We start from the raw sequence: 25,770 nt of genomic DNA, 5'->3' as shown, positions 1-25,770 counted from the left end.
ATAAGTGTTTTTGTAAGTACAGTACAAGGCACTTTACACTGACACACTTATACTCAGTGAACAAGAAACAAAACACTGCTGAAGTTTCACAGTAAAATGCACTGTAGAAATTCCCCAAAAAATGTTATTGTAAACAATTTTCAAATGCTAAAAACAAAGCATTAAATGTGTCCATAGAGCTCATCCAAAATAATCCAAGGATCCCTTGACATGACAAGTTGCTTTGCAAAATGTTAGTAACACCATCTTTTGTCCTTGCTGTAGCCTGTAGCTCCAGTTCCCTGCTATGATGCGGTGATTTTAGTGAGCTAACAAAAAAAAATAAATGGCATCAATAGGAAGTTACTGCAACACCTTTTCTTGTGTTTTGTCTCTTGTTCACTAAAACAAGACTTGGACTATAAACCGTCACCTGACCTTCCATCTGCACGAGGATGAGTAGATATTGACTTTTCCACTAAGTCATATTTTCCTAGTTGTCAAGTGGAAATGATTAATGGGGGTCAGGATTAAACTTAAACATAAACTGATACACAAAGGTCTGTCTCTGTTTAGATCGTTTCTTTGATGTTCTTAGGTGGTGATAATAACAATAGAAACCTGACAATTGCAAAATAAAGCTCTTTTAGCGCACAGACTTCAACAATTTCCCCTTGTGATTGCATAATTAACCATTTTATGGTTTCTAGTCATAACGTTCTTGCTCATAATTGAAATGATAAATGATAATAATTATCATCATTATCATAAAAAATAGTATTTTGGCCTCTTTAAAATATTTCAAACCAAAGACGTTGGAAAATTGGGCCCAGGTTGAAAAAATACAAGCATCTAAAAACCTTAAACTCATCTGCCTCTGTGTTCAGTATCAGTATCATAAGTGAATCATCATACCCTGAGCTGGAGGGTTTCCACCCACTGTCCAACCACCTTGTACTCTGGGACAGAGGAGTTGGTCATCTGGAACTGGAACAGGTCATATCGTCCTGGAGCATCACCATTCTTGTTAAACACAACAGAGGTGGCAGCACTGCCTGTATGGAGCAACAGAGAGAAAATACAGCAAAAGGACAAGAGAAGAGAAACGTGTGAGACATTGGTGTGACACAGTACAGCACCTCTTTTAATAAAAGAAAAACATGAACTTTTAACCCCTTTGCCTCTTACTGTGTGGTGGCCTGCATGGACACTGAGAGGCTGCTTGTTCTGAATAAAACAACCATGACCTATATCTTTCACCTCATGGAAAAGACAGCCAAGATAGCAGGCTCCCCATGGACAAATATGGCTATTCCTCACCTGCTTCTTATACATCATTGGGGTTGCACAATGGCCTTAGGAGGATACATTTTCACACTCAATTTATAGTTATGTGTGTCAGCTACATTCAAATATCATAAAATGTCTTCTGTGAACAATGAGTGCACACTTCTAAAGGTTAAAAGCAATGCATTTGAATCACATGGTGGACAACAACAGGAGATGGAAAGAGGATAAACAGGTCAGCCAAAGCATCATACGGTCCCCATCTGCTCTTGGTGTGTAGCAGCCTGTCTCAAGCAGAACCCTAAAGATTTCACTAATTAGCTTAGGGGACTACAGACACCTCGAACATGACATATTAGGACACATTTTTAGATATGTATTCATATCTTAGTACACACCATAAAAATGACCACAACCTGCTGACACACAAGGTAGTTGCAAGACATCTGTTAAAATCATGTACCAGCACCACGCAGGGGAAAAATACCAGTAGAGAAGTCAAAGAGGACACATGCCATTCCTGTTTTCACAGCTCAACACTCTGGGCATTGGTTTTGTAGTCAGTTTGATTTAAATCAATGGCTTTATCATCTTGTTGGGATAAGCAAAACAAAAACAAAAAATGTTAAGGTTAGAAAATCATAGCGATTTTGGTTAAAGTTGTGCAACTTTTTTTTTTTAATGGGGCTATGTTTTAGAAAAAAAAGTGTCTGTACACTTAGATCCATGCAAATATTTTCATTACTTTTTCCCAAGCTTTTCGGTCAGTCAACCATCATCAGGGCATTGTACACCACATACAAAGCAGTTTGTCTTATAGCAATGAGTGTAATTAACTGAACAGAGACACCTGTCTGGAATTGCTCATAGACAGTTGGGAGTTGTAGTGTAGATGACTAATTGATTTACTTTGGAAGTGCTTCTGTGGTGCAGCCACTTAAGTTTAACACATCATGTCCCACCACCACCACACAATGCACTGTTAAGAGGTTGTGGTCAGTATTTACAGTAAGATTGCCCTGTTTATAGAGTACTGTATTATGCAAGGTAATGTGTTAATGTATCTCTGAAATGCATTATAGAAAGAAACTGTTGTACCCTATCAGGTCTCAATTATTGCTGGGGTCATTTCTACCACCCTGCAGTACTGAGAGATAATGAAAAATTGCTATATGTCTGCAATTCTATTCACCTTGGCACAGTAAGCAGGAGCTCATAAGCACAAATGGCAGATACCATTTTTGAAATGGGACAGGGATGGATGGGGGGGGGGGGGCAGATGACACTTGGCATGGGAATTAAGTACCTTAATAGCTCTGGCTATAAAAAAAAATTGTAGAGAAAAGAGCAGACGCATATGTCCAAAACACTTTTGGGAGCATGTTGTCTTTTATATAGAACAGAGCTTGGATGCAAGGCCACTGCACCTCTTCTTTAGCTTTGATACGGAGGGGAATTCATCTCACACCATATTTTCCAAGGACATTTGCCATTGAACATTCTACAAAAGTTTCAGGCCAAAAGACTCCTTAACAAGAAAGGTAGAGGCAGCAAGGTTATGTTGACAGGTAATTTTCATTAAATACTGTAAACAAGCCCCTCTTTGAAATTTTAACACCACCTTGTTACAGTTTTGAGGTTAGAAGACTTCAAGTGGACATTCACAGTATATGTTTTAATGCAACTTGACATTAACCATATCAAGGTAGAGAAATCAGAGATAGAGAAAGGTGACAAATTAAAGATATCAGAGCAGATTTGACTAGTATCTGGAAGTGAACTGGAGAGAGGAACACCACTCTTTCAAAAGATATTCCCTCATTTGGTGTTTTAGTAGTGGTAGTAGAGAGTACCTTTTAATCAGACATGAATTCTGTGTTTTGAGACAATGGTTGTGTTACTGAAACTTTTCCTGAAGCAGACACAATTTGAATGTCTTGAATGATAAATGGTCATCTTCACCCATTGTAGTAAACCGCAACTGGGATGCTCCTCTTATGAAAGGTCTAGCATATAAGAATTTGTTGTATTGTTCTGCCTTGTTTTATATTTTGCACAACATTTTCCTTAGCTTAATCTCTGGCCATATCCCAGTTTATAAAAAGAGGAGGATGGATGCTGCTGCCTGATAGAACTGATGAAAGAATTGTTCATGGAGCTGTGACAACACTACCTGCCTTTTTAAAGTTTTTTCAGGGAGTTCCATGATAGACTGAAAAAAAATAATATTGATGAAACATCCTAGTGAAAACTTAGGATCAAAATCAAATTAAAAAAACAAATAAAACTCAGTCGTGGCAGTCACTGTCGGCCACTTCTTCTATGGAACAGACTTTTTGGCACATTTTATAAAGTTATTGACAAGGTATTGACTACGCTGTGCAAAATGTCTGAGAGGGTTACCATTCTTGCTCTACACTAGTCAAAAAATACAATATGCACAAATGCACAAATACATACAGTCATTCAGTAATGTGACATGAGTGACTGGGAAGTTGGTGCTCTTCAGCTTTGGAGCAAATAATTAAGTGCTTTTCGTGTCGATGCAGATAAAAAGCCATTTGAAAATCCTTTCTGTTTTCTATTGCCTGATATTTTCAAGGGAGCAAAATGGTCTGTGTAGACTCTAAGTGAGAGTGCCGTCTAAGATGAAAGATTTATGCATTTGCATGTGATTCTGAACTAAGACATTTCAAAAAGTGCACAGCTGCTGCGCTTTGCTGAGCAGTGTGGGTGGACTGGGGATCCACTACTGTGTTTCTTTCGCATCATTATTCTCTCTCCTTTTTTTCCCTGCCTCTCACTCCTCAGCTCTGTGACTCCGGCACAGTGGGGAGATAAACAAAGGAGGCTCACACTCTTTCGCTCTCAAACATACATTTGCTGTGGCACATTCAGGATAATTTGTGTGGTTCCAGTCTAAATGCAATAAGGGGCAGTGAGACAAGGCTGATGAAACCTCAACAGAATAACCTCCTTGTACCTGTAAAATGGTTTGAGAATATAATAGCAACACAGGAAGAGGTTATAGAAAGGGTAGATTTCAATGAGCCTCCATCTTTGTCAGTGTCACGCTGAGGTAAATGTTTTTAGAGGGAAAGAAATCTATAAAAATTAGCACAAGCCCAGATGGGTCTTGAGACTGGACAGCAGATTCTCAATCCCATGCACGTATCTGCACTTAGTTAAAGTATCCTTGAAATTTTACAGCTGCTGAGGCCATTGCATATATTCAGTTCTCCTTTAGTTCCCCTTTATGATGTGAGGACTTTTCACATGCTGGAACTCTGCACTGCTGCCATAGCGACAGTGCTGGAGGCAGACTGACAGAAGTTTGTTTTCACACATTTTCCACAATAAATAACTGTAAAGAGGAACTTGCCCTGTTGAATTTGGTTAGCGCATTACTTAGAGTGGGCTAGAATCAACCAACAGTGTAGGCATCAAAGCCCTGGGGGAAAAAAAAAAAACAACAACCATAAATCTACTAGGTTTTTATCTAAATTGCCAATCCTAATTTATTCTACAAAAATGACTACAAACATATCAAGAAGCCACATTCTTGCACAAGGGAATATGTTCATTCCTGGGGTAAATCCCCTTAGACCCACTACTGTTTGACTGAGGATGGTCTCAGCATGATAATTCGCCAATAGAAATAGTTTAAACAACAGTTTATCACATATTTACTGTCCCATAAATCTCACATAAAATCACACTGTGAAGTTATTTTAATACTAGAAGCAGTGGCCTCATCTGAAAGTAGGCCAGCTTTGGGAGGTGAACATACGCATGTCTTATTTTAAACAGCGGAATCGTATCTAGAACATTTTGTGAAGATACACAATGCTTCAGCGGAGCGTCTCATGATCACCGGCTGATCATGTGCCAGCGTATTTGTAATGACAGAGGTCTCTCTTGTTTTTAACCCATTTCCCCATTTGGATCCTGTATTCCACTCACTGTTGAATTTCAGAGCAGTTGTCATTAATAGCCATTTGCGATTAAATGTGAAGCATATCCCACTTCACTCTCTGTAGGGTACTGAATAATGTAGAGGTTCAAGCTCTAGATGGATCCATGATATATCAAATAGACCCAAAATATTACACAGATCAAGAAACTTTTGTGGTCCTTTGAACTGTGCATGAAAGCAAATTTAAGATGCAGCAGGCCCACAAGCATCTTCATTTGAACCATAAAACTCAGAGGTTGGTATACATTGATTAACTATTTGCCTATGTTTTGTCTGAAACCGTGATCCCTCGGGGTGCTATGTTCTCATTTTCAAAACAATTTATTTACAAAATATTTTACATTGGTGCTGCTGATTGGTAAGACAACTTAACAATTTTCAGCAAGGACAACCCTGAATCACCTCACTTGTATTAAAGCAGAATTATGTAGTTTTAATGTGCAGCAGCAGCCTCTCTTGATACATTAAAATCTGTTTTGATGAAATCAATATTTTAGCTAACCACACATGAAACTTGATTGATGATTTCCTAATTATGATGTCACAAATCCTTCTGTCTTTGATTTGAGTAAAGAGAAACTCCCCGTTCAGCAGATGTATGAGAAAACAGCCATTGTGGTCAAGTGTAAATAGTCTGCACACAATAAATTAATCATTCAACCGTAGGGACAACAGGAAAAACACATTTTTAAGTCACAGCAACTCATGAAGAAATGTTCAGTATGATGGTTCACAAATATTTATGAGAAAGTCAGTACATACAGATGTATTACAGCTATATTTAAGTTTGTTCTGTAGTAAGTCATCCTTATGTACTTTTGTATATAGCCATACAGTAGCTCTCGATTTACATTTATCCTGGAAGTTGTTAATATTTTAATGATCAATCGATTTTCAAGATTTATCTCCTTCATTAGCTCGAGGTAAGTCAACCTGTCACATGACCAACAAGTCCAAAAATTCTCTACCTTAAGTCATCAGATGTCTAATTTAATTTTTACAATCACAGATTGTGTAAAATGTATCTTTTCCAATGTATCACTTACCATTGAAGCTGGTGTTACGTATGTACTTCAGCAGAGTTTTCCCTTCCGCAGACTCCATCTGTGGACAAATGCCAGGATGATCAGGACACAAATCCCTTTGCATGTTGTGAAGAGCGTGGGCCATGGCGTACACCGCGTCAATCACAAACTGCACCTTCCCTTCCTGCTCATACTTGGAGTTGATCCCAATGCGTTCCCGGCCTGAGGGAAGACAACAAAGTAGATTAATAATCAAATACACCACAAGTTTATCGTCCTTATCATTATCATCATCTTCATCATCTCAAGCTTTATTTACAATTTTCTACCAGTTTGTTAAGATTTACTGTTTTTATGTAGGATTTACACCTAAAGGGAAAGTGTGGCAAATAAGATGATGCATTTTATTCCTAAGAATTGACAAATGTTGAGCTGAACTGCGAGAATAAGTGTTTGTGACCAATACAGCTGATAGAATTTCTGTGGTATATTACAAAGTAATAGGCTGAGAAGACTGTACCTCATTTGTCCCATCTGCAAGGTGATTAAGATCAGTGTGAACTTTAGAAACACTGTCCTCTACAGACCCTTCATATTCCTTTATATCCTCCTCCCAGTGTACTGCCCTTTCACTATGGGTTGCTGTAAAGGTTTTGCCTCATGCTGCTGATACGCTGCTTGAATACATGAAGCATGAGCTCTGTTGGATTTTTGTAGTTCTATTTATTATTTCAAACTTGTGGGAAGACGTAGGCAGTTGTGAAATCACTTGACAATTATAACAGAAATATGATTACTTCTAATAACCATATCATCCTCATTATTATTATTATCATAATTACGATGTTCAGGAATGCCCCATCAAGACAATAATAATGATGAATGTAAGACAATTTTCTCCCAAGTGATAGCTGTTTATAGTTCATCTCAAGAGTTCAGCAGAGGATCCAGAGATGTTAACAGGATCCATTCAGTATAAGACAGGAGACTTGTAAAACTGACAGAGGTCAAAAGCAATCTGTGCAGATGTTTCATTCCATTTGTCAGAACTTAACATAAATTTCAGGCTATGCGTAAGGTTTTTGCTTCTATGAGTTCTGCAGAGGGTGCTGAATGGACATGCTTTGAATGCTGAAGCCTCCTGTTAGTATTCAGCTTTCATAAATAAAGCTTGAGTTGAGGGATGAAAAAACAATATCAAGACAGTTGTACAGGCTTCATAGGAATAAAAGTCATTTTCAGTGGGATTGAAGAAAATAAAAAAGACATTTACAGTAATTTCACACAGGGTTTGTTGGGCTCACAATGTGAACAAGCATCTTCTGTTTCTGTCGCATGATGAAATACACCAAACAGAAGATTATAAAGGAAATAAAACCCTGTTGTAAAGAGTCATTTGTGTCACACTGTCATCACCATCTTCTGCAAATGCAAGCAATATTAATTCAGCATCCAACATAACAGACATCACCCACGTAGATAATAAATGCAGTGCAATGCTTGTCAAAATGTTGGCAGGCTGATTTTAGGTAATGCAAGCATCACTGTTAGCAACAACACTATCATTAAAGCTACCACAAAGATAGTATTAAAACAGATTAAGTGCATGAGCAGTAATATTCAGCTGTCTGTCATTTTCACTATAATTTCCAAATAAAGTGGACTCTCAGTTCATTTAGTGCTGCTGAGCTATAAAGGTGACTGGGTTTAGTGCTGCTACTTCATTTAAAGGGAAGATGTTATTTGGCACCAAAAACCTTCAAGGGTGATTTTGGGGAAGTAGGGTCACAGGCATGAGCAAAAAGAGATATTTATTTAAAAAAAATATTGATTGGAAAAAAATTAAAACCCAATAGTGCACTTTGAAAGTTCCATGTAATATATTCTTTGAAGTCAATGAAAATGGACATTTTTTTTAATCTATTTGCAAGTGCATAATATAAATCATGGCTTGAGGTTTGATTATGTTTGAGTATATTAGATATAAATGAGAGCAACAGCGATGTGTTCTTAACTAGGGTGGACTGGCCCCACATTAACATATGAGAGGCAGGACTCTCGCTCATAACTCAAAGGAACACAAGGTGAAACTACAAAGTGCTTAGAGAACACATATCTCTGTCAATGCGAGCCTCTGCTGCCTGGCTGTTTTTTTATCAGGGTCTGATTAAAGCTGCAAGCAATGATGAGATGGCCCTCTGCATGATCTGGCCATGATGAGTCTTGTTATTACATTTCAATGTTCTACGGTGGAATTTGGCTGCCTTGTCACAGTAACACCACTTATCAAGAACTCAGAATTCATGGTAACCCATCATCAAATTCTCAAGGCGTTTTTACATATTTCGAGACAGATTTGGCTGACGCTAAGAGGACTATATTTTGTCTAAGGACAAAAAACAGCATTTCCAGCTGGTTGCCCAGATATGAATGTACATCAAAGTTTCATAGGTTCGATCAAGTTTGGTGAAAATCAGCCTCAGAGTTTTTGATGTAATCCTGCTGGTAGAAACAGAAACAGAGAAATTCACCACAGACAACATTTCCTTTGAAATAACAGTGTTCTTTCAAAAACATGAGTCAGTAAGATAGATTGACAAAAAGCAGTCCTGAAATACTGACAATGTTTTCCATTCCTGAAATCCTTATCTCACTCAACACCCGAGACTATTGGGAGGTTGGAGGTTACTCCTATTTACATGGAGCATCAAAATATGTGAGGCTTTTGCTTAGAAAGTCACATTGTTTCAAATATGGCATATTGGACTGCATTCCAGTAAAACATGATGTATGAAGGGTGACAATTTTGGTTAAAAAAAAAAATTCAAAACATGTGCCTACCTTGTGTCTACCCACGCTAGCCCCTTATATTCAATAAGGAAATCACCCATATTGCACTGTTTACGAAAGCTAAAAACATATTTTGTACCTTCCCCATGTTTTGGATTCACAATAAGGTGTCATGAGCTCTGTCTTGGGTCATGCTCCAGCCCTCTCACAAGGTTACTATTATCAGTCCAGGTATCATAATAAGACCATCCATACCTCTAAAATCCAGAGTTGAGCATTGCAGTTATTGCCAAACCCTTCCAATCTAGATTAACTGTGAGATGGCAGAATAATGGCCAGACAACTTCTTTCAGTCAACAAGACATGATGCAATCACTTTCCAAATCCAGTTGCAAGATGGCAAACGTGTTTCCATCAAGACTCTGCTAGTTTATACCTTGTCATTTATTTGCTGTCCTTGAGTTTATGTCTTCAATAACTGCACTTAATGCATGGTTTATTTTACTAATGTTAACATTGCTCCTTGTTGCCAAAAGAGATGTCTACTACTCTGTTTTGTCAGTGGTGTCATCAACTTCCAGCACCGCTCAGGAACTACAATCCTTTTGTGTCCCAGAAGAGCAGTTAAAACGCTTTCTACTTTCTCATGGTAGTTTTAGATAGGATGGGCTCCAGACACAGCTGCAGGGCTCAACTCTTAAGCTCAAACAATATGGCTGGTGTCATTAAGCTACAGCTCAGTTGGGTTAGCTAAACCAATAGAATACTTCCAAAGAGAGTCTAGATCGTCGGTTTTCAAAATGTGAGGTGGGCCTCCCCAGGGGGTCTTTGGGGGAATTTTGTATACTCTGAAGTTACATAAAATAGCAATATTAGGCTGTTTTTTTTTTCTTTCTACAAGGGGTCCAATAACAATAATTAATTAAATAATTATCCTATAAAGGCATTCAGGCCTGAAGCAGCTTCTGGCTCAGGCCCTAATTAAACTTTAAGTAATATATGGGAAGAACCTTAGTCCATGCCTTGACTAAAGGGAGGCCCAACATCTCAGACTTTGGTTTCCTGTTCCTGTTCCTGTTGACATCCCAACTCTCTATTGTCACACAAACTGTACACAGTAATGAGTGCACCACCTATGTGGTATGGTACTCATCACAGTTTCACCCCTCTTCCCTCATCTCAACAGTACAGTGCCTCACTGGTCCAGTGGCCTGAATAGATCCTGGAATTGTGTACTTTTCCAAACCAAGTAAAATCAAATTTAAAAGGTGGAAATTGGTCCAGCAAACACTGGACATTAAATCACAAGACTGCAATCTGTGTCCCATTGAAATAAATATGTTTCTCAAACCTCAAACCAAGCTGCAACTTTATATACCTTATACCAAGAGTTTTCTATGCCAGCAGCCAATAATGACATATGCATCATTATGTTTCAAGAGGAATTTTCATTCTATGTTGTGAACATGGATATAAAGTACATCTATCCACAATGTTGATATGAAACATATTTTTGGATCAGAAATCATTAAGTTTACACATATTCACGATGAGAAGGGATCCCAACCTCAAATTCTGGCCACAGAGTCACACAACCAGGAGGACTTATGGTCTATTCATATCAAACTTGGACATGGGAATTTCCAAGTCCCTCTTTAGGAATGTCAACTGGAACCACTGCTGAGGTTGGACTTTCTACTCGGAGGTAGCTGACAAACCCTATGTTCATGAATCAAAATGCCTGCGATGTGAACACTTTGATAATATAAATTTTTTGCACTTATCTTTTCATTGTGTCTTATTTATTAAAACTGTTGTAAACACTGCTCTGTTATTCTTCTGTCCATGGAAATGTTGAGACGAGATCGGTATGTTCAAACTACTGTGTAGAGTGTTGTTTAGGTAAAAGTAACACGGAATCAGTGATGACAAAATGATGCCATCACTCTTGATAACAGGCCAAAATGTTGAAATAAGAAAAGATGTAATAACAAAGACACAGAGTGATGACCTTTTTAACAGCACATCCGGTACACAAAATGAAAACTACTTGAACCAAACTATTTTCATCCAGGCAATTATATTACCGGCAATAATTGATTAGAATTAATTATCCATCACACAAAAAAAAGATAATTGAAAGTCTAGTGAAAAAGGAGAGACAAGCCGCTTTTTCACAAGGGAATAGAGGGAAAAGGGATTGAAGCATCACAGGATATCAACTGAAGTATGACTAAGACACATGATGCATTATTATTCCAGTAATAAACTCTTTAAGTCTTGCTCCTGATGGGCACGAACACCTGATGTTGGATGTTCTGACTGCAATAAGAACAGCTGAATATCTTCACCTTTTAATTTGAACAAAAAGTTAAAGTCACATCAAGTTAAATAAATGCATAATCTAAGAGTGTAAAATGTACAAATGTGTTCATGTCAGAATGTACCTGTGCATTTACGGCTGGTATCCTCTCTTTTGGAGGCACTAAGCAGCCTACAGTCAAAGTTTTCCTCCCAAAACTCAGCAAACCACACATTCCTGCGATTGTTCTGGAGGGTGAGGTCTGTAAAGTATTCATCAAAACCTGGAAATAGAGGAAAGAAGAGCATGGCTCAGTTCCGGACCAATTAGCAACCAATTCCAACCTAAAGGAAATGAAGCAAAACCTGTGCAGCAGTGTGCTGGTGCTGGCCTCTAGGTGTTGGAAGCAAACTAGCAAGCACCACTTCATCAAAATTTGACCATGGCGGGTTCTCTTCATCTCAAGCCCCATGGAGCTTTAATGACTTTTTTTTTCATCTAGGAAATGGCATTAATTAAAAAACAGGATGCATGATAAATAACGTAGGGACTGTAAATGGTACCATAGCCTGTTGCCTCTGGCTGCAACATCCTGTAGGTACTGAACATGTTTTCTTCTCTTCATAAAATCAAACTGAGATAGATTGAAAGAAAGATCTATTAACTAAATGTGAATAATAACTGGAAACTGGGCTTTAGATATCTGTTTGAAGCATTAGCTTGAGGAGAGATAACTTACAGCAACAAAGGAAAAAGCAAGCTTGTGTGCTGAATGTTGCTCTTTTGTTTGTGTAACTTTAATACCCACCGGGGGGTAAGGAACTTAGCTGACTGAATCCACAAATAAATCTCAAATGTAAGATGGGTCCTACAAACTTTTCGTTACAGAAGCATAATGTTCTCTCTGGATATTTATCTTACATTCATATTTTCAATTCCCTACCTCTGTTTTTCTGCTCTCTCTCTTTGCATCATATCAGATGAGCCATGGAAAGATGTGATAATAGCTAATCAGAGTGGAATGTCTCAGCTGATTTTCTTTTCAAAAGATCATCGACGATGCATGCTGGATTAATAATATTCTTGCTGCCCCAAGAGTGGCCATTTGTCTTGGCTGGACCTCCCTTAATTAAGGAAAGCTTCATAAATACTTTTTTTGATTGTACCAATGAATGCTTATTAGGATCGTGACACCAGTCATAAATTAAAATAGATGGTCCATGCTGAGATAATTCTATTTCTGAGGCTGCTTCAGCAGTAAGGACATGTAATCGTAAAATTTAGAATATAAACTACACTTCCTTTGGAATTTGATGACAGGAACTATAGAAATTATTAAAAGACATAAAACCAACTTTACGGCAGTTTCTCAATTATCTTCTGTCCACTTTAATAAGGCAGAATATGTATAATGGAAAGTGGCCTGAAAGAAAATTTGCTAAACCACCAGTGAATATGTCTGGCATTACCCTAAAAATTGAAAGAGTTCATATTCATTGGTTTCAGGGTCTGAAACAATACAAGAGCTGTAAATTTGATCAAACTGACTATATTCTGTTCATGTACAACTCATGGCCAAATGCACCAACAAGGTCATATTTGTTCTCTGAGGATTGTGGAATGCCATTCTGAGGAATGTGGGAAATTACCAGCTCAAGTAGAAATAGATGAGGCATGGGGAAATGAGTGTGCCAGAACAGTAAATGAAAAAAGAAAATCTTAATAACATACCACTTCAAATGTAGTCAACACCACAGACCATACATATAACTGAGGATTGATTGATTCAATGAGAAGTAGAACATTAGAACATTAAGTTATGAAGTTCTCCTCTTGAAGGGACAGTTCACCCCCAAATAATTAAAAAAAATAAAAGAAACACATTTTTCCTCTTGGCTCAAGCACTATTTATTCATTTGAATTGTTTTGGTGTCAGTTGCTGAAATTTGGAAATATTGGCTGTATATCTGTCCTTCTCCCTTGAGGGAGTTGTTTGGAAAGAAAATAATTCCAATGTGAAAGTAGCAGTATTTTGTATTTTACTGTCGATTAAATAAAGATCAGTATCTGAGTTTAACTGAGAGTATCTGCTATTTTCAACCTGAGCCCTATTCTATTGTTTTTTGGGGGGGCCAAAGTTTTCTATAGGGTCCAAAAATAATAAATCATACCTTCTCACTCAATATTACTACAATTCAGTTATGTTTCCTATTTATTTTTAAACATGTGAAATGAGGAACCAGTGTCAAAAAAATACTTGAATTTTCCTTTAAATTCCTCAAGTCCAAATAAACCATACATTTTCTACATAATGCAACTGTAATGTAAAAAAATCACCATATCAACTTTAGAAAACTTGTTTAATGCTCCAAAATGGACAACAGCACAGGTGCTTTATATGCTCTTTAAAAATACATTTTCTTGTGTCTTTTTTATTTTTTAAAGTGCAGATGCCCCCCAAGGTCCAAGTCATTTTTTCCCATTTTGTTAAATGTATTTACCTTACAATTTTAGTCTGAATGCTGCACCCCTTCCTGCCACCCTGGTAGATTTATATTTTGAAAGGAGATTCAGCTCAGTGGATAAGACTGTAAACTAGGAGATCTGAGTTTGGTACTTGGTGTGCAATTCCCTAGGAATGAGGCTTTTGTGTTTGCCTGCTAAAAGTGAAACAATCACAGAAAACATGTCCTTTTGTGCATTGTGATGTTTTGTATGCATACCTTTAATAGAGGAACGTTTGGGCAGTATAGTGACTGCTCCCACGGCTACATCCTCAAGTTGGTGGATCGGGCTGCTTTTGGCCCCCCAGCTGTCAGATCCAATCCACAGGAAATGGCCCACCTTATTGGCCCTCTTAGTGGCATTGAGAACTCCCCTGCAAGGGCATTCGTGTTAGACTTGGGAGTGAGAACAATAGGTGTGTGCAATCTAATATCTATCACACAAAAGCACAGCTCTTTTGTTGTTGGGATATTTCAGCACCATCTTTCTCAGTTCCTCAGGTGAGAAGGAAAGGAAGAAATAAAATACCATACGTAAGAATGTGACTGCTGTGTTTACAATCATTCTGCTCCACATCCCTCATTCATCATCTATTTTACATTTCAATTGTACTTCCATATCTGGATTCGTCATTCTAAATTTACAGGTAGTAAATATTTCATTGTGTGTTTCTTTACTTAAATATTTCTCACAGAGTGCTGTAAATGGAACAATATCTCTGTTGCTTTGTTGTGATCAGCATTCCCAGTTCTCCGAGGCATGCTTGTGTTTGTTTGTGTTATTTGAGGGATGTTTGTGTAGCAGAGTTCTTGTAAGCATGGTAAATCTGTGCCTCAAGCCGTCTTCAGGAGCTGCTACTCAAAGATTAAAGACCTCTACATGGCAAGTCATCAACATGCCTGAACAGCATGGATGAAGCCAGATATGTGCTGCATCACTCACCGTATATCTTCTTCACTGGCAAAGATGACAACTGCCCGTGAGTGGTGGGTTTCCAGTAGTTGTTGGATGGCTTTGTCATAATCCTCCAGCTTGGGGTTGTGAGGAATTTTCAAAGACTGGGCGATGCAGATTCCACCTTTTTCAATGAAAAGGGTATAAAAATGATAAGGCCTCTGGCATTATCACACTCATTCATACACAGATGTATGCAAACACACAAAATGCCTAGGGTTACAATAGTTCCTTTTTATATGGAAATCATGCACATGTGAAAATGGAAAACATCTGAAAACAATGGTAAAATTGTGATGAAGCTGTCACGCTTGCTATGGAGTCTAAATAATAGTCTTGTGTGTATATATTTACATTTTGGCAATGATCTGCAAACATCTCAAGTATCAGATAGCACCAGCAATAAAAAATAGGACATCAATATTAATTGTGAATCTTTAAAAACTGTACATAAGATAAAGTTAGTAATTGTGATAATAAAGTGTGATTACAGGGGCCTGCATGGTGCAGAGGTAGAGTGGCCGTCTAGCAACCGAAGGGTTGCTGGTTCCATCTTCACTTTCCCTGATGACCATGTTGAAGTATCCTGTATCCTTAAGCAAGATACTGAGCCCCTGTCTGATGAACTGTCCAGGGTTTACCCTGCCTTTCGCCCAATGTCAACTGGGATAGGCTTCAGCCCCCCACCCCCCCGACCCTTAAAGGATAAGCAGTATAGAAAATGGATGGGTTGCTGTGTCTGTGAATTACTAAATATGGCAGAATTTCACATTAGTATATGAGCTATTGCATGCCCTATTTTAACCTTTGTTGTTTGTTACCTTCGAGGAGCAACATTTTCACTGACAGAGTTTTGCTTGACAACTAGAACGGAAATAATACAGGACAACCCAGCCCTTGAGGCAAATGGGTTTCCTTTGACATAGCACCTTCTTCACCTTAGCACTACTCAAAGCACTATGAAATTCATCCATTCACACCTACATTCGATTATGGAGGCTGCCATACAAGGTGCAGTTAGGGGGGTTCAGAGTCAAAGAGCCAGGGATCAAAGTAGAAATAAACATTATGATCACCTGTGTGAGAGTACATCGTAACTATTGGCCTCTGCAAAGGCAGCAGCCCGTGTCCTGAGTCAAAAGGAAGGCTCTACCCAATTAAAATTTCTCCCACTCAAGCATTGAAAAAGCCTACCAAAGAACCTTTTCAGTTTGAATTTCTCTGAGTAGACAGATAAATAGAAGGAATCTCCTAATTGCCAGCCTCCTCAGCCTCATCATTTAGATATAAACAACTTTTAGCTAGCAGATCACACATCTCCAGTCACGGTTTACTGTGACATTTTTAAAAGCAGGAGATAACAAAACGACAACCGCTGAACTCCCTCGTAACTTTTTTTTTTTTCAGCGGGATGAATTAAGGATATTTCTTTCAGACAACATTCCCCGTGTACCTCTGGTGGCAGAAAAATAAAGGTCTCGCCAATAGCTGAACTGTTGCTCAAGGGTTTATGGTATCCTGTTAGACTGTAACATGCTTGGTGTCATTTGTGGAGAGGAGCCTGGGTCTGTGAGAGACAACATTAAAGCTCAGCCGGAAAGCTTATATTTCTATACTGGCCTTATAGGTTACTCTTTCAAGCAACTCTGACTCGACATCTAATTCTGGTATGTATTAGCGGCACCTTTCTTGAAGAGGGCAATAGATCTACAGGTAGTTATCACACATTAATTCCAGAGATTTAAAAAAAGCTCATATTAAGCCAAGAGCCTATGAAAATGCTTCATTATGTAACAGAATATATGAGCTTGTGTGATTTTGGTAGGGTAGTCTGAAACGGATGTACGCTATATAAAAATTCACAACAAGACAGACAGACTACAGGAGAAGAAGAGGAGATTCATTTGAAGCAGATCCCATCTTCAGAGCGAAAGAGCACCAGAGATGAATGTGCTGCAGGTTTGAGGTTATCCCAGTGGTTGCAGACTAGTTTGTGCAAGGGTAGCTAAATTATTGAATGGCTGCATAATATCTCATCTGTCAGTCAGTCAGGCAGGCAGACATGATGAAAATATGGGCGCTGTATCTGTACTTCTAGAGTAGTGTGCTGTGGGTCAGACTGCCTTCACCTGTCACTGGAAGGAGAAGGATTCCTCAACACAAACAACGGGTTTAAAGGAGAGCTGTCTGTCTTGGCTGGAGATTTGTGATGTGAGACAGATAAATGTCAGGCTCAGGGAAAGAAGAATGTTTTACTCTAACTTGCAGTGGTGTTTTCATAGAACTATGCTTGTATGTAGTGCTCTTCTTTTTAGTTTTTCATGTCGTGTGTTGTATTGTTATTTTCCTAGCCATGAAACACTCAAAATGCTACTGTAGGTATCTGCTTAGAATAAAAGTACGGTGTACTATTTTTTCAAATGTTTAGCCTCTCCTTAATATTATTAGTTCTTTTTTTGATGCTTTACCTTCTACTTCATATTTGGTTGACACAGTGAAGTTAGCTGAATGACCACAGAGGCTGAATTCATCAGGCTCCAGGAAGTTCACTGGTTATCTGTCTGAGTGCCACAGGTCATGAACTGCATTAACTGCTTCAATTATACATTCTCATCCCTCATGCCTTCAGTTATGAAAATGCACTTGAAGCCAAGGAATCCAGCCTTGCCATTTTGCTCAGAGAAATACAAATCCCTTTAAATTAGAGGCTCTTGATGGATTTGACTTCCTACATGCCTGCTCAACATCCTCCGAACTCAGACCTCTGGGAGAGCCATAATGCTGAAATTATATTTATCACCTTGACAATCAAAAAGGCAGATCTTCCAGTGTCCCAGCCAGATCAGGCGGGAGCACGTCAAATTGACGTGCTGCTGACATTCATATTCTACATCTGCATACAGCCAGTCTGGGACTTCTCAATGCCAAAGGGTCATGCAGAAATATAATGGACTATTTTACAGGATTTTCCAATGCGTCAGGCTGCCTCCCCATTCCCCTCCTACTGCTGAATGTTGCTGCAATACTTTAGCAGACTTCCCCCACCCCTAACAGCTCAGACTAGATCTAAGAATGCAATGTGTTGGCAACTTACTACAATCAATTCCACAGTGGTACTTTGTGGGAGGTTTTCCTCAAATGTCCAGACAGACACAGAAGAATACAAACAAGATTCATCTCTGCCAGATTCACCGGGAGCCAGGATGAAGGTGTGCAATGGCACAGTTCCTCAACCGAGGAGAAAAGGCAATGGGAAAAAGCATAAAAAAAACAGAGGAGATCAATACAGGCTGACCATCATTCTACTCTTGGCTTGGGGTAATGGGCAGCCATATTGCATTAGTCCGCTAGATGGTTCTCCTTGAAGTGGTAAAGTGAGAATCCTCCTAATGCATCTGACATTTCAAACAGGGCGGCCACAGACATTGTCTCAAGGCCTCATGGATCATCTTGCACAGAGGATTCAGCAAAATTACTGACCAAACAATGTTGCTTTTACATTCTATTTCTTTAACATGTTGTGAATTACCTCACATTTGTGTTCATTATACTCTTCATAATGTTCATTAAGATATTAACTTTCTGTTCTGTTGATTCCAGTCAAACATGATCCAGAACTTTTTAATGAATCTAGTGTATATAGTAACACTACTTAATAATTAATGTGTTTATTGAGGATAAGATGCCTTGGGTAATGGAAGTGTTTCTTAACAGGGAATAATTCCCATTTGTATATGAATACAAAACATTATAAAATGGCTGTAGCAAGTTGCAAAGGGATGAGTCAATAACCACATTATTTCTTTCCCCATCTGTAGCTGTTCAAGAGTCATAATAATATCAGTCTGTTTACTGCTGTTTGCAAATATATTTTTTAAAAAAGCAGTGGGTAAAGTATCTGAGAAAACAAGCTGTAAGAGGCTGTGTTTATCAGGATGTGAGATGAAAGGAAAGTTTCAAAATAAGTCCAAAATCAGTACATTTCCTCACACATTTCAGCACACTTGCTCTCTGTCTCTCCCGCTCTGTCGATGCATATTACACAGCAGCAAACAGCCTCTGAGAGTTTTAACAAGTGAACTGGCCATACATGAACACAGATAAAATATTCATGCCTGCTGGACTTCTGATCAGTGCCTGTGGGGTTTCATTAGCTTTTTTCATTTTAGAGTTTTCCGCACATTGGTCTACTCGAGGAGACAGTGATCACTCCCTTCAGATTTCTGAGAAATGAATTGGGATACATGGAGGTCGAGATGGGAAGCAACAAACAGCAAAGCAAAAAAATTAAAGTTTTGGAAACATAAACCCTTCACTTGTGGAGACTGAGGACATTCTTTGAGCTTTTATTGCATGAAGTGGGTGGAAACAAAGAGTTGAAACAAAGCCTGCATTATAGAACCAATCCTAAGTTTTAAGGCAGCACTTGGGCGACATGCAATAGTCATCTACCATTAAACAGTCAGACTGGCAACATGAGAAGCTAAGCTACAGTCACACATGTTTCATAATGTTATTCAAAATTTGTTCTCTGACTTTGGTTTGTTTAACTACAAGGGACAGTTGGTAGGGACCATAATTTCTGGAATGATGTGTCATTGGTAAAATGCACCTGTATGTTTGGGAATGGATGCTCTCAATTTTGAAATCCCCAGACTTCAATAGGTGGAGATGTCTGGTCTCATAACACTACAGAAACACAATTGTAGCCAATATTTCTTGTAATCGCTAAGTATGATTCACACACACACTCTAGAAATTCATTGCAGGAGCAAGAGAAAGATCTACAGAACTAGTGTATATACTCTGATGACAGTGATGGCTGCTTGTTTTACTTCTGCTTTCAAAAGCATTAATGTGAAGAAACAGGTAAATCAAGCATGAGCATAATTTCCAGACCAATATGAGCATAATTTCCAGACCAATTAAAGGCAAAACCAAATCTACCTGTGAATGCAAGCCTGATGTTTAGAGTTCCTTTTGAGACTTATTCTGCTCTCAGATAATTTAAACATAAACACAACTAAACTTTTAAGCCAAAGGATCCTTGCCACTTAAAACAATCCCCATTAATGTTTTGTTACAGGATCCAACAAAGACAAGTTATTCTAATTGTATGTTTCTTTACAGATCAGTGGTTTCACTATAGATTGATGAAACTAGATTGATGAAACACCTCAAAGGTGCCGCTTGGACACATCCTCAGTGTTATCATTGGTTTCACTCTCTGTTTAATCATTCGTTTTCTGAGGAAAATGTCTGGAGGCATTCCCCAAAGACATCAGATGTTTTTTTTCTACAAAGATAAAATGTATGAAAGCCTGCTGCTTCATACATTCAACCAAACCAAAGTGGTTTGAACTGAATGGCGACTAAGCATCATTACCATCCTCAGAGGGCTGTACTCATAGCAGGGATAAAACATGAGGTTGAATGAAAAAGAAAAGGCATATCGGAGAACAAAACTTGTGCCTCCTAAATTCTCTCTCCACTTTGTAAGCCAAATAAACACATTTGGAAACAATTCCAGTGAAAAGCTGAAATGGTAGCATTTCAGAGGGTTCACATCATGCTCATTATTGTGACGTGGCATCTTCAGTACAAGCTGTTTCTCTGTCTGCGTTTCCAGTAACACCCAACTGCTCGCTGGGGAGCTGATGCAGAAGTTGCCAAAGAGATCAATAATTAATCCATCCAAAACAAGACTTTATGATGAAGTGGGAATGCAAAACAGCTTTTCCTCTGGGTAAAAAATGCGTAAGCATTTCAAAATCACACAAATACATAAAAAAAAAACACATTTATTTTTGGTCCCCATCATGGATTGCTCTTCTTTACCTGCTTCTTTAGAGAGTTGTGTGAAGGCTTCCACTCCCTTCTCTCCATAGCTGCCCTCTGATGCGATGGTGGAGACATAACTCCAGCCCAGGGCACAGATAATATCCACCATGGCCTGGGCCTGAAAGGAGTCTGGAGGAACCACCCTGGAGAAGAAGTCATAGCGCCTGTCGTCACTCAGTTCTGGAGCTGTTGACGCATAGCTGATCTGTGGGATCTTGAAGATAAGAGGGGAGGGGAAGGGAATGTTTACTCACTGTTGCTATTTTGTTGCAGCATAGCATCAGTGGTAGTTGCTATGGTGTTTGCTTTACAAATTACATTTCTTGTCTGTCATTTTTACATGAGAAACTAAATTCTGATATGAATTATGTACACCTTGTGCCTTCAGTTTGGTGCCCTAAATGGTAAATGGACTCAATTTTATATAGTGCTTTTCTACCTTAGTGGCACTCAAAGCGCTTTGCAGTGTCATCTCATTCACCCATTCACACACACACTGATGGTGGAGGCTGCCATGCAAGGCGCCAACCTACTCATCAGGAGCAATTATGGGTTCAGTATCTTGCTCAAGGACACTTCAACATGGTCACCGGGGTCGAGGATCGAGCCAGCGACCCTTTGGTTGCTAGACGGCTATTCTACCCCTGAGCCATGCCACCCACAACCGCACCCTAAAAAGTTCCAAGATGTACAAAACATCCACTGGGTGTTGTGCACCACTTTTTGCAGGAATTCCCACAATGTAATGTGTCACATATGATAGGATGTCACAATTTCACTTGGCAAGATGATGAAAAATGGGTTTTCAAAACTCAAAGGGCTCTCTGTCTAAACTTTTGAGTGCCTCACATAGTGAATAAGTGAACAGGTGGTATGTGTTCTCATGATGTTTATTGAACATTTATAAGGGTCAAATTTACAGCAGTTTGCACTTAATAGAATGGTTTGACATTCTAGGATATAAAGAATCATGCATAATACTATTAAAATATATCCTGGGTCAGAGTCCCAGCTGGTTGCCTAGCAACTGCTCTCAATGTTGCAAAGTGGGTGGAGCTATATCACAGCGCATGATCCAATATCTCTGTGTTGGTGCTTTGCCTATAACATCTTAATTAACCCTTATCCCTTAACCCTGACCTCTAACCTTAATTTCAATCATCATTTTGTAGGAAAAAACGTAGCTCAGCAATATCACATGGGCATCTGCTCCAGATTTGCAAATCCCTTTTCTCAGAGTGTTAAGTGACTGACATCTTCTTTCGAAAATTCCTCTTTCAAAAACAACAATGAGCCAGTTCAAGGTACAGTACTCTACATAAAACACAAAGGACAGTGAGAAGTTGTAAAAAAAAAAAAACATTCAGATAGAATATGTTACATAAAATGGAAGAAAAAGAAAATTACTGTATTCTGCAGTGCAGTTACATCTGTTATGTGTATTTTTTAATCAAAAAAAATTCTCACAAAATTCTAAAGTTAATTATAACCCCCAAGATTAATTTTGGTCAGAAACTTGCAATCACAGAGCTTAATGCAATGCAAACATTAATGTGCTGAGGTTGGCTTGTCAACATTAGCATATTTGCTTGGATTTAATGTGTCTCTGCAAGTTGAGCTTATAACACAGATTTATAATTTTCAGGCAGTTGTTTGCAGAAGGTAAAGTTTTTGTGGACTGAGAGAGAGAAAGATAGATAGATAGAGAGAGAGAGAGAGAGAGAGAGAATGTGACAGAGAATATGTGCATTTATGAAAATATCCTGTCACAGAGTTACAACTGGCTTTATAGAAATATATTTTAAAATATATTGTTGCATGTAATAATGATGACTGGCATATTCAGAATCAGAATCAGAATCTTTTATTGTCGCTGTGGGGGGGGGGGGGGTACAGTGAAAATAGTTAAAAAGAGCGCTCTTCCAGAGCCACCATGCACCACAGTGCAAACAATGTAAGAACAGTAAAAATATAGAAAAAAAGATAGAAATGTGCAAGATGCAAGTGAAAAAAGTGAGAGGTGCAAAAGGAGATTTTAAAGTGCAGAGAACAAATTAAGGTGCAGTACAGTATGAGGTAGTTTGATGGTTGTTGATCGGGGGGGGGGGGTCAAGACAGTTGTGTGTGTGTGCATTAACTGTGTTTGTGGGTGTTGGCAGTCCTGATGGCCCAGGGGAAAAACTGTTTTTGAGTCTGCTGGTGCGGGACTTAATTGACCTGAAGCACCTGCCGGAGGGCATCAGGTCAAACAGAGTGTGGACAGGATGGGTGGGGTCAGCTGTGATGGCCATGGTTCTCCTGAGGCAGTAGGATGAGGAGATGTGTTCCAGGGTGGGCAGAGGGCAACCGATGATTTTTTGAGGCAGTATTTATAACCTTCTGCACCGCCCTCCTATCCTCTGCTGTGGAGCAAGTGTACCACACTTCTAGACTGTTGGTCAGGACGCTCTCCACAGAGGATTGGTAGAAGCCCAACAGCTGCTTGCAGTCCAGTCTGTTCTTCCTGAGGACGCGCAGAAAGTGCAGCCGCTGCTGAGCCTTCTTCACCAGGGCCCTGATATTGAAGGTCCAGGAGCAGTCGGAGGAGATGTGGTTGCCCAGGAACGTGAAGGTTGTGACAGTTTCCACCTGTTCTCCATTTATGAGGAGGGGAGTGTGGTCCTGTCTGTTCCTCCTGAAGTCCTTTGGTCTTATGGACGTTCAGGGTCAGGTTGTTGCCTGAGAACCAGTGAGAGAGTTTCTCTACCTCCGCCCTGTACGCTGTCTCGTCCTCGCCACGGATGAGTCCAACCACAGTGGTGTCGTCCGAATATTTGATGATGCGGTTGGTTGGATGGGTTGGAGTGCAGTCGTGGGTGTACAGGCCGAACAGCAGAGGGCTCAGGACGCAACCTTGAGGGGATCCGGTGCTGTGTGTGAGTGTGGAGGAATGGTAGGATCCAAGTCTCACTGACTGAGGGCAGCTTGACAGGAAGTTTTTAATCCAGTTGCAGGTGGGAAGGGGGATGTCCGGGATGATGGTGTTGAACGCTGAGCTAAAGTCCATGAAGAGCATCCTCACATAGCTCTTCCCGGTCTCCAGGTGGCTCAGTGCTGTCTCAAACTGGGAAAAGAAGCTGTTCAGCTCCTCTGCCAGGTTGCTGCTGCTGGGGGATGGGGGAGGGGGGTGGCCTCTGTAGTTGGTCAGGCCTGAATGCCCTTCCACATCTGACGTGGGTTATTGTTCGTTAGGTACCCCTCTATTTTCTTTTTGTAGGAGACCTTGGCCTGTTTGATGCCCTTTCTCAGGTTGGCTCTGGCAGTGCAGTAGAGAGCCTACTCCCCCGACTTGAAGGCAGAGTTGCTGACTCTGATCAGGGTCTGGACTTCATTTGTCATCCAGAGCTTCCTGTTGAGGAAGACCCGGATTTGTCTTTCTTCTGTGACATTTTCAACACAGCTCCTGATGTAGAAGAGGACAGACTCGGTGTACGTGTCCAGATCCTGGTCTTCAAAAATGCTCCATTCGATGCAGGCAAAGCAGTCTTGCAACTGAAGGAGAGCGTCTTCAGGCCAGGCTTTGATGGTCTGATAGACTGGTGTGGTTCGCCTCCTGAGGGGAGGCCGGGAGGAGGAGCAGGGAAAGGTGGTCTGATAGGCCGAGGTGGGGGAGGGGGGGTCGCTCTGTAGGCATGCTTAATATTTGTATAAACACAATCTAATGTGTTTTCTCCCCTGGTTGCGCATTTGACGTGCTGGTGGAATCTGGGGAGAACAGTCTTAAGACATGCTTTATTAAAGTCCCTGGCGATGATGTGGGCGCCGTCTGGGTGAGCCTGCTGTTGTTTGTTGACCATGTTCAGCAGATGGCCGAGCGCTAGGCTAACATTAGCATCGGGGGGATGTAGACCGCAGTCACAATGGCTACCGTTAGTTCCCATGGTAGGTAGAAGGGTCTGCATCTTACTGTCATGGCCTCCAGGTCCAGTGAACAGTAGGTGTCAATTACTGTGCTGTCTATGCACCAGTCCTGAAGAACAATTATTATATATTAGATTTATTATATTAGATTTATCCAACTTAAAAGCATTACTTTGAAACAGGAGCTACACATGCAAACATCTACGACCAGCAAACAAAATGAGCAATGTCTTGCTGATATATTTTGCACTATTCTGTAAATTAATGATGTGTGAATAGTCACATAATGCAACTCAAATTATATTTCACGTGGACGATATTGGGTGCTTTACTGAGGCAACATGCTGTGCTGTCACATCCTTCTCTTAATCACTGAAGCTTGACTGAAGACACCATATCTGTGCAGCGCCTTTCATGGACGAGCTGCGAAGCCTTGTAAGCACTCATACATCTCCTTCCTGATGAGACCTCAGTCTGTCCTCATCACTCAACAGCATATCAAAAATAAAACAGGAAAAAGTAAGTCTTACAGTGTGGTTCTGTCTCCTTTATTCTTCTCCGTATCCTCACTGAGGCACGAGACTCTGTAGCCTGTGTAGATCTCACGTGTAGTATGCATCAGTGTGCTGCTACACCTTGAATTATGGCTTCAATACAGTTACAACGTAAAAGGCAATATCAAATGCCTTACCTCAGTAGCCTTTTTCCGGGGCTTTCAAACACATTGCATGGTGGTCTTCAGGGGAAAGAGATTGCTACATTGTAATTGAGGCCATTAGTTGTCCTAAATATGGGATTTTGGGCACTGAGGAACATTCAGTTATTCTTACTATATCTGAGAAACAAAACAGAACTAAAGGTCCACTTACAAGCTAAATCTAGGTCTTTCAACTGTTTTCACAGTCTCCCTCGACCTTCGAATCTTTGACAATGATTATCGCCACATGATAACTGAGCTATCACCATGACAACTCCATGCTTCATGTTTGCTTGTTTGTTTTTTTTTAACTGTCCAGTGATTTTTCTTGCTTGGAGGTAGAAAGCAAACCCTGAATCACTTTTTTTTTTTTTTTTCCAAGGCCAAGAACGAACTTTCACCCTGACTTGATTGCTGTTTTTCTTAGGAATTTGTGACTGGATGTTGCACATGTTTGCACTTGTTTACTCCATTTTAAAGGCAGCACTGTAGACACACTTCCATCCATCCATTT

General features: G+C 39.7%; 1 protein-coding gene across 2 annotated transcripts in view; it reads right to left on the bottom strand.

The window, feature by feature from the left end:
- Positions 1 to 25,770, bottom strand: part of LOC147255786 (metabotropic glutamate receptor 7-like) — an 84,098-nt gene that overhangs the window by 23,628 nt on the left and 34,700 nt on the right. Inside the window, exons 2-8 of one of the 2 annotated variants that reach the window (XM_086213736.1) lie at positions 20,657 to 20,873; positions 14,807 to 14,942; positions 14,083 to 14,237; positions 11,505 to 11,642; positions 6,443 to 6,489; positions 6,289 to 6,346; positions 895 to 1,034 (exon numbers count right to left, since the gene is read on the bottom strand). In XM_086213736.1, coding sequence (XP_086069862.1) covers positions 895 to 1,034; positions 6,289 to 6,346; positions 6,443 to 6,489; positions 11,505 to 11,642; positions 14,083 to 14,237; positions 14,807 to 14,942; positions 20,657 to 20,873 — 891 coding nt within the window. Of the gene's footprint in view, positions 1 to 894; positions 1,035 to 6,288; positions 6,490 to 11,504; positions 11,643 to 14,082; positions 14,238 to 14,806; positions 14,943 to 20,656; positions 20,874 to 25,770 lie in introns of both variants that reach the window. The other variant, XM_086213735.1, reaches the window with a different exon arrangement.

Source organism: Aulostomus chinensis, chromosome 9 (genome assembly GCF_037954235.1).
Source record: "Aulostomus chinensis isolate RoL2024-O1b breed Wild chromosome 9, RoL_Achi_v1.0, whole genome shotgun sequence".
NCBI classification, from domain to species: Eukaryota; Metazoa; Chordata; class Actinopteri; order Syngnathiformes; family Aulostomidae; genus Aulostomus; species Aulostomus chinensis.
The sequence above is the reverse complement of the archived record's forward strand: the minus strand, read 5'-3'. Positions and strand labels throughout refer to the sequence as shown.